The 9,786-nt window shown below is 39.4% G+C and overlaps 1 protein-coding gene across 1 annotated transcript; it reads left to right on the top strand.

The window, feature by feature from the left end:
• The first annotated feature begins 849 nt into the window (after positions 1-849).
• On the top strand, positions 850-9,301 carry LOC136970211 (zinc finger protein Noc-like). Its single transcript, XM_067264638.1, has 2 exons — positions 850-1,117; positions 7,055-9,301. Exons 1-2 carry the CDS (start codon positions 1,052-1,054, stop codon positions 8,468-8,470), a joined length of 1,482 nt encoding a protein of 493 aa, XP_067120739.1. The 5' UTR covers positions 850-1,051; the 3' UTR covers positions 8,471-9,301.
• Positions 9,302-9,786: the final 485 nt, after the last annotated feature.

Consider the following 9,786-nt stretch of genomic DNA (forward strand, 5'->3'; position numbering starts at 1 on the left):
TTATTCTGTAATTGCTCCAGTTCTTTCGTTGAAGAGTGCTTTCTCTAGATGCCATTTTTCAACAATCGCTGTCGGATCTCCATCCCTCTTCCCCCCTTCGCTTTCTTTCTCCATATGACATATGTCCGATTCTTATCCCCCTTATGGCATCTCTCCCCGACCCTGTTTTTCCCTTATGTTTATCTCTTCCCTTCCCGTATGACATATGGCCGATCCTGCTCATTACGCCATCTTCTTTGATCCTTTGCCCTATATAACATACATTTGATCCATATCGCCCCCTCGTTTTACCATTGCCGCGTATCCCTCCCGTTACACCTCACTTACGACCGAACCGCGCCAGGGATAACCTCAAAAAATTCCGAAATTCACTCCACTTCTTCCTACCAGATGGCACTACGCGAACGCACTCGGACTGGCGCGCAAAGTACGCAGCCCAACTTTTAATAAAAGTCACCTTCGCGAAACCCCAAAATTCCCGGCAAAAAACCCTCAATTTCCGATATTATTTTAGGGGTTCGTAGGAGGTTACGGAGGTTACCCCACTTACCGAGGCGCAACCCTAGCATCACGGGTGGCGTGATGCGCTAAGTTGTATTTCCTACTTCACTCAATTTGAAGTATTATTCATCTAAGGGGGTGCGGTGGCTACGCAGGCTCTGACAACAAAAGCTGACATAAATCAACCTTGATTGGCACTTGTGACAGGTGTGTGATAGATGGCGCTGTAAACCATGACGGCTGGCGGCTTGCCAAGTCATTAGTACATCCCATCATCTCATTGGACAGGATCGTCACTGACAACCTCGTCCAAATTAACGACCGGATAAGCACGTGACTCGCGGCCACCAATAGACGACGCAGACGTTGCGAAGGAGGTGGTGTCCTATTGGTCCGTCCCGGATACGACCCTGTGCTGTATATCGGTTGTTGTGAAGCATTCAGTCGGGAGCTGCTGAACAGTGTGGTTTGGTTGTCTAGCTGTGGACAGTGTGCACGATCCCGTCGTCGACGACGGACATTCTCACTTTAAGGATTATTAGGGTGTGTTATGAACATGTTGACGTCTAGCAACCAATATCTACGTCCGGAGTATCTATCGCCTCTACCTACCACGGTAAGTCCTAGGCGTGCACCCCCTATCCACTTTTGATATATGACACCGATTCGTCGGGTATTGTGTGACAAACTGCTCGGTATAAAGCGCTAATTTCTCACTCCTCCGCGGCACCCCACGTGCCGGAGCGCCACCTAGCGGCGGAAACTTTTGCATGGCGTGATTTTCCTTTCGAGACGATAGCCGAATGGCCCGTCGGGTTCCGAAGATACGCAACGAAACGCTCTGGTGCATCTATCGAGCACGTGTGCCACACTGTCAACAGTCACCTATGCGAAGTGGCTGACGAGAACACCCACACACATGTTGCTTCCATGGTTTACTTCCATTATTCCGCCGGCGACAATTTGTCTGAAGCAAGGGCTGCGGGGTGTCTGAGATTCCTTTGTGGTGGCCGCTGCCCACAATTTTGGTCAGTTATTCATCCGGCACCGCTCTCTAATTTAGAAAGTGGATGGCGCCGAAATGGTCTTTCGGAGCGGGGACACAATATTTTTCTCTTCTTAGAACTTTAACACTAGTTTTTGTACCCCTCGTTATGGCCCCCAACGAAATTATTTAGGGGGAGGAGGAAGAGGGGAGGGGGAAAAAAGAGTCGTTAACCTCATCGGGCTGTAAATCTGATAAAATAGGATCCGCCGAGTCGATTGTGCAGCTGCGTTTTAATTAGCTATTGTTAGCATCTGTCGGGGGAAATTTCTGGCCCAAAAATCAATTTATAGGGCCCTTAAAAAAATAAGGAAAGAAAAAAATTGAGTAACGTTTTGCATGTTGGAGAATATGTCCTGTTAAGTGCGTCACGCCACTTCGTTTCGATTGAATTGCACTTTTCCCATTCAATTGTTCTACTGAGCGTTATTCGTGATCGTGACGTGACACTATAAGTTATGGGGGGAAATGCTAACACGATAATATATTATGATAAGTAATTTTGTTAGAGAGATCTAAATACTTAGAACGAACCCAATAAACCCAGTTTTCTCGATTTTTATGGGATTTGGAGAGTGAATTTCGGTCCCTAAATGCATTACACCGTTCCACACAAAACGTGAGTCTGTTTTGTGTGTAAATTAGTATTAAAAACCCATTACTTGTGTCGTATTTTGATGCTTTAAAAATCGGCCCACGAGTGGTATTTTACACGTTCCTCTTTAAGTATGATGGCATTTAGAATTTATTTTTAGACCTTCTTTTGCATATTTTGGACATTTTAAATGGTTATGTTACTCAAGATAAGATTAAAATTGATTTAATGGTGCTAAATTTAGGCCCAAAAATATATAACCTTAAAAAGTTATAACGTCGTTAAAGTCATTCAAAGTTACGTATTGCTGCATTGAGGAGTGACGAAGTATGGAAAGTCTGAAATTTGATGGATGTTATCGTTATATAAATACAAAAATGAGGCCTTAAAATCTTCAGAGGGGCCCAAAGAATATCACAATTAATGCCCAAACCATTAAAAATATAAAAATATAGCTGAAAAGTGGAGTTTATATCACTTGACTGACGTATAGTTTAATGGCATATTTTGGGCCTCATAAGCTGTAATCTCCGTATGGGGCACTTTATACGTCGAAATAACACCCGGACATGTCCCAGTCATAGAATTTTACAGCCCAATTTTGCGTTTTATAACTTTACGAGGCTTTCACGAAAATGAGAATATTTAGGGGGTCGTATAACCTTGTAAAACACAATTTAGAGGGCTAAAATAATGCAGTTGTTAGGGTAGATGGAAATTAAATATTGCTAGACCTCCCTGAAAGCATAATTATCGCACGTGAATGAAATCTTTTCATCAACTAGCCACTTAAAACAGTAAAAAAAAAGAAGATAAATAGAGGGGCTATGTGATGTTATAAGAGAAGTTTATATTCGTTTCTGAAGAGAAATTCAAGGCGGCACTTCTATCCCGTATCATAGTTCAAAGTGGAGATATTAAAAGTTAAGTAATTTAATATAATTAATGCAATTCTAGAAGCGTAACTCCCTTATAAGGCCTTAAACACATTTAACAGTGGTTAATGTAGGGAGGCCTCGGATATATTTTTTACAACGATTTAGATTTGTATATTGCGAAACTTTAATTATTATTATTTTTCTCTATATAATATGAGGCCTTAAATCTTCTCTTGCATAAGGCCGTATATTACTTCTAAAGGCCTTTCGAATTATAGGAAAATTACACTTTAAAGTCGTGCAGTGTGAGGCAATAGGTTGCTATGGTAGGGCCTGTAAATGCATAAAAAGAAATTTTCTGTTTATAATTTTACAAATTACATGATATGAGATGTTTGTTTTCTTCTTTAAGACCATGAGAATTGTTAAATTTCTTTTATTTTAAGAAGAGTTTCAGGTTATACATTATCATGGATTTTTTCCCAAATGTAAACTAAGTACGGACTCGATTTTTATGTTTAATGTTTAAACGAAGAGCCTGGTAAACCGGATATGACGTATATTAGCCTTAGAACAAGTTGTGAAAGGTTTTTAAGCCTTCTTTTCGGTCATACAAGTTGAGAAAGTGTGAGATTTCGCGGTAGAAAAAGTAACTTTTTGAGGGAGTTTTTCTGTCTTTCTTGAACGAACAGGAGTTACTTAACCACTTTAGAAAGTTTTATATTTAAAAAATTTGTTTTAGAACTTATTTTTACACTTTTTAGAATATATTTTTCAATACGTCACCATTGAAAAATGTGGAAAAATAGGAAAAAACGAGGGATTTTTCAGTGGATTTTATAGGCCTACACCCCTTGTTAAACAAAGGGATTTTCTTCTGTTTTATTGTTTTTTAAATGAATTTTAATTTTATAAATTATTTACGAAATAAAGAAAAATGCCTTTAAAAGTAAATTTTAAAAATAAATATAAGTTATATTTATATATAGCCTCATAACAATCTTGATAAACTATACAACTTGACAGTTTTGATTGCCTCAGAAAAAGAAAAGAAAAAAAAAACTAGTTAATTTATAGAAGTGCTAACTCTAAAATATTACGTCACCACCCGACATATTTATGATAGATCCGTGACGGAGGGGGCCCCCGGCTCCTCTTGACGTCCGTTTGATTAATTAGAGGGTTAACGAGATGTTTACTACAGTCACGACACCTGTCCACTTATCCTGACAGCTTCGTGGACCGATTTAATAAACCGGCCCTTTACTGCCCCCTCGACCGGTTTTATGAAGGCCTATAGGCCGATTTTCACTTTTGAACACCGTCGTGACCGATTTTGGTAAATATGACAAGCGGATGGGGTGCTTTTCAGGTTTTTAGAAGGGCCTACTCGATGGTTTGAATCCGTCCGCTTTAGTAGCGCACCTTTCGTTAATTTAGGCGATATTTTTAAATTATGAGGCCTCTTAAAATATACTAAATGGATGCATTTTATAATTTAACATGTGTAGAATTAAATTACAAAAGTGTAGGGCCTTTCGATTGTTTTAAAAAGGCCTAATCTGTGGCTTGAATCTACGTAGTAGCGCTTGTCTCTAGTTGTATTTATTTACTTTGTGAATTTAGGCAAAATTTTTAAATAATGAAGGTCTTTTATGAATATTCTTAACAGTTATTTTTATAATTTAAAATGCGTAGAATTAAATTACACGTGATTAAATTATGCTGTTCGATTTAAAAGGGCCCACTCGATGGTTCGAATTTGTTACTAGCGATCATCTCCAATTATGTTTTTCGTGAATTTAGGTAAGGTTTTAAATAAAAGGACGCCTTTAAATATATTTAAAATAATTTTTTTTATAATTTAAAGTATATTTAATTAAATTATAGATAATTAAATTACAATAGAAGAGCCCTTACATTTTTTAAAAGGGCCCACTTGGTGGTTTAAATCTTTGTCTTAGCGCATAGAGTCGCAAGCATTTCATAAATTTTAACGAATTTTTTTTTTTAATAAAGGAGGCCCTTTATAAATTTATTTAACGGGTATTTTTATAATTATAAAGCGTGTAGAATTAAATTACAGGTGTTGTTTTCACTCTCTCGCTTTCTTTAATGCTTGTTTTGGGGATCGTAAAAATGTCACTACTTCGTTAACGCCTTAGACAAGGTGTCTTAAAGATATAATTAGGGGCCTTTTTCGTGACATAAATTTGCTTTTTGCGTCCTAACTTGCTTAAATTCTCTCATACAAGGCCTTTGAGCGTCTTAGTTGTTCGTCTTACATCTCTTTTCGTCTTCATACAGAGATAATCCCGTCCGTCGCCACACCCAAACGTAATATAAGGTTTAATCTGTAAGCTTAAGGCTCTCATCGTGTTTAAGGCCTTTCTGAGATGTGAAAAACTCTCGTTTAGAATCTTTCCAGTTAGTTTTTTTTTCCCCATATTAAGAGTGCAGAATGCCCTTTTTTTTATGCCTGTAGGTATGCGCTAGGTAGAAGTTAATGCAATTCTACTAGTTCTAGACCCGTACTAAGAAAGTACTTTAGTTGGAATAGAGGGCCTACTCCATTATACTGCTAGCGTAACACTCTTAAGCTGATAACAAACGATTTTTTGGAGAGAATATTGCGCTTGTTTCACGTAATCCCTTCGTGACGGCTACGTGATAAATGGGCACATGTCACGAAAATCTGTAAAATGGTTTTTCCATCTAAGTGCGGAGCTCTCAGAAAAAGTGCATCCTCTTCCTTTTTCCCTCCTTTTTTTCGAATAAGTTTAAATATATTATCTCTAGCTCAGCCTATGGGGGACATACCTATGGGCTCAGAATTAATGTAGTTGCAATATTAATATTTTTTATGAGAGGGAAACGTTTATAAATCAAGCAATTTCAGTGAAGATATTCTGGGATACTCCCGGATTATAAACTGATTTAATGAATTTGTTTTATTTCTAACATCGTTTAAGGCCTTTAGGTATATTCGGGCATCATTTATATATATTATTTATATGATTTTTTGCATTTTGATTGCATTAAAATCGCACTTATTTACAAGAGTTTAGACGTTTATAAATGACGATTTTTAGGGGGTTTATATTGATTTTATTAATGAAAACTTATAGGTATCGTTTCTTTAAGGAAAAAATATGCCTAGTTAAACAAATCTCGGCCTATCATATGAATTTTACAGGATGTAATGCAAACAGTGAAGTAGTAGTGGTAGCTGCAGTCAAACAAACCCTTCTGACATTTATTAAGCTTTATTAGCGTACCTTATACACAATCTGTAGAGGGGTTGTTTGCTTAAGGTAAACTTTGTCTTATCTATTGACATATTTACGATTCTCTCCCCCGTTTTTTGAATATTCGCGAATAAGTCTCGGAGGCCCCAAAGCGTAGAGGCCTATAAAAAATACGCAAGCAGACAAAAGGGCGTAGCGTATGACTTCTCGCTTTCAACACTCTCTTCTAAAACGAATCGAAATTTAAAATGAAAATACCCTGAACCGATGGGGCCTAGAATGAACTTTAAATTCACGTTAATCTGTTGATGAATGTAGATTTATCCTTCTTATCATTTTTAACTGGATTGCGTTAATTAAACGATGGCTGCTGTTAATGGGGCGTATTCAATGGCCCCACGAAATGAGGAATTAATTCATTTCCTCGCGAATAGGATAATTAACAAACTGTGATTGTCTCCTTAAGTGGACTGCTGATCGGGACCACTTGTGGCCATTTTCGAGTGAGTTTAATATGAAGAGGGGGGTGCTAAATAGCTTGGTGCCATTCGGCATCAAAAAATCGACTGTTACGGGTCGTGATTCAGGCTGCAGGAGGAGTAAGGATTAGTATGTTAATCTCGGAATTTTTCTCTCCCTAATTTAATACCTAACTTCTAAAAAAAGTTGGAAGATCTTAACGAAGCTTCTTACCACCCCTTTTGAGATATGACCTAATTTTTGGAATATTTTTTTTATTTGTTTGTCGTTCTCCCGAGTAACCTTTTGTACTTTTTTTCCTTTCCAGCTGGATGCAAAGAAGAGTCCTTTGGCCCTCCTAGCCCAGACTTGTAGCAACATCGGTGCGGACAATCCGAACAATAAACCCATCATTCCACCACTGGAAAAGAGTAAAGATGGCGAAAAGAATAAGGACAAAGGCTCATCAGACGATAAGCCCGCATTTAAACCCTACGAATCTTCCAAAAAAGATGAGAGCAATAGCGACAGCAACGATAAAAAGACTCCCATGTCCAAAACGAGTACACCCATAGCGGGAAGTTGTTCACCCGCTGGTGGAAGTAATGCTTCTTGTGGTAAGGCCTCACCCTCTGGTTCTGATACCGGAAGTACGAATGTTAAATCGGAAACGGCAACAACAACTTCGAGCAGCTCTGTAAATTCTAGCATGCCGCTCAGCAACGTCACTTCAGCTAGTCAGAACACTTTGAGTGGTCTCGGGTATGGTTCAGCAGCGGCACTCAGCTTGGACCTGGCTAGAACGGATAGTGTTAAAGATGGCTTATCTTCTATGTCTCATCTGGCACTGGGTGCTTACAAAACGGGACTGAACCCTTTAACAAGTTGCACGGGTTGTGCCACCGTCGGAGGACATATATCTCTAGATGGTAGCCACGGTTTTCCACCCGGTTTGGGCCAGAATGGCACATTAAAACCGGGTAATTATCCACTGGGATCTGCGCTCTCACCTTACGTTGGTTACGCACGGGTGAAGACAGCCAGCGGAGGTACAACACTGGTGCCTGTTTGCAGAGATCCCTATTGTACTAATTGCCAACTGAGCATGCAAAGCGCTCAACTGTCCACGTGTCCGAGCGGATGCACCCAATGCACCCACGAAAGAATGACGTCACCGTTGAGTGCAGCAGCCGTAGCGGCCGCAGCGGGGCTACCGGGACTAACCCCAGGTCTAGTACCGGGCCTAGCAGGTTCCGGTTCACCCGCGGTATCGGGTGCCGCCGTACCTGGACTTAATTCTCATTTCTACACTCACTCCATGCTACCCAGGCCTAATGTGTGCAGCTGGATGGTTGGAGACACCTATTGTGGGAAGAGGTTTACCACTTCGGAAGAACTCCTACAACATCTGAGGACCCATACGAATTTATCAGCCGGGGAGGGATCGTTGTCGCTGATATCACCTTCTTTAAGTATGCCTTCAGCGGTGGGCCTAGGGGCATGCCATTTGCATTACAGCACCGCCACCTCGCTCACCAGTCCTGCTGGACTTCGCAGGACATATCCAACAAGTTTAAGCCCCGTTTCGAGCCTATCGGCCGCCAGTAGGTATCATCCCTACAAGCCACCTCTACCTACCCTACCGGGTGCACCACTTCCACCTTTACCTCATCCTGGACTCGGAATGTACTATTCACCATACAGCATCTACGGACAGAGGCTAGGACCACCTGTGCATCCCTGATAGATCCTTCTAGGACGTAAGTCCGGCTCAGTTTAACAAAAAAAAAAAAAAAAAAAAAAACACCAAAGCCTTGTGTACATAAAGAACTTCCACTTTCTTGCTTTACTGCTTCCTTTCGTGTATTGTATAGTGAACTGTAAAATAAGGAACTTATTTTGTTTTTTGTGTATGTATCGACGATCTAGACAGATATAAAAAAAAGGCAATACACAAAAATTTACCCTTTTTCCTCCTCTTCGACTCAAGACAACCACGGGTGTACTTTATAAAAAATAATAATGATTTTTGTGTATGAACCTCTTCCTTTGGGTGAAGCACAGGATGGACCGTCGACCCTCCAGATTGGGTGGAAACGTGTTAAAGTAACGTATAAACTATCAAATTTTCTTCCTTTTAGCTTATAGAACCTTCAAAAAAAATAATAATAACTGTGATACCCCCATAAGAGGGGGCGAGATTCATTCTTCGTTTCTTCTTAAGTTCTACCCTATTTTTTTTAACTATTAACTTTTTTCTAGATTAAAATTTAAACTTTAGCATAAGTTTAAATCTTATTCTTAGTCTTATATTAATCTCTAGAACCACCCAATTTTGGAAGGGGCCAAACGGTCTCCTTCTTGACAATCAAGTGAAGGTATGGCGTCATTCAATACGGGAAAGGTAAAACTCTGTTTTGAATGGCACTCGTGGTGGGGGATGTCTGTTTATGATAATGAAAAATCTGATTTTTTCTTCCTCACCGTGTTTCTCATCTAGTATTTCCTCCTAGATATAGGCTTCTATGAGAAATTATGTTTTGTTAAAATAAACGTTGCCATTTTAAAAATCGAATATTGTTTCAGTTGTCATTATGTTCTGTAAACGTTTACATTCCTCTTAACGCGCTTAGTTTCGTGCGGATAGTGCTCCTCTCCACCTTCTAAAGGGGTTCCTAGTCTTTCTACACCCCTTTATTTTCGTTACAGGGCCTTTACACGGTGGATTTTCTAGAGTTTTCAATTAGGGATGATGTTTTCTGCTGACACTGTGGATGCAATTGATGATGTATGCTAATTTCTGGGGTGTTAAAGGTGCATTTTTTTTCTTTCTTGGATAGGTTTGTACACCTAGTAGTATATAGGGGTAGGATAAGCTTTGTTAAACTATATAAAATCTCCCTCTAAACACAACTAATTTTTAGGGTTTGTTGGAGTATGCTTCTTTACGATCTATAGTGTAGAAAATACTCTAGAACACACGAAAAAACCTCCCTTTTTATGCTCAGAAAATAGGTTAATTAGGTGGTAAAGCTGCTTTGAAGTGAATCTAGGTTAATT

Source organism: Centruroides vittatus, unplaced genomic scaffold (assembly GCF_030686945.1).
Source record: "Centruroides vittatus isolate TY-2023 unplaced genomic scaffold, ASM3068694v2 contig_19, whole genome shotgun sequence".
In the NCBI taxonomy this organism is placed as follows: domain Eukaryota; kingdom Metazoa; phylum Arthropoda; class Arachnida; order Scorpiones; family Buthidae; genus Centruroides; species Centruroides vittatus.

What these genes read in the sequence shown, in the direction of transcription:
- LOC136970211 (XM_067264638.1), top strand. Translation starts at nt 1,052, where the DNA reads ATGAACATGTTGACGTCTAGCAACCAATATCTACGTCCGGAGTATCTA. An exon ending in TATCGCCTCTACCTACCACG is followed by an intron (nt 1,118 to 7,054) that starts GTAAGTCCTAGG and finishes TTTCCTTTCCAG; the next exon opens with CTGGATGCAAAGAAGAGTCC.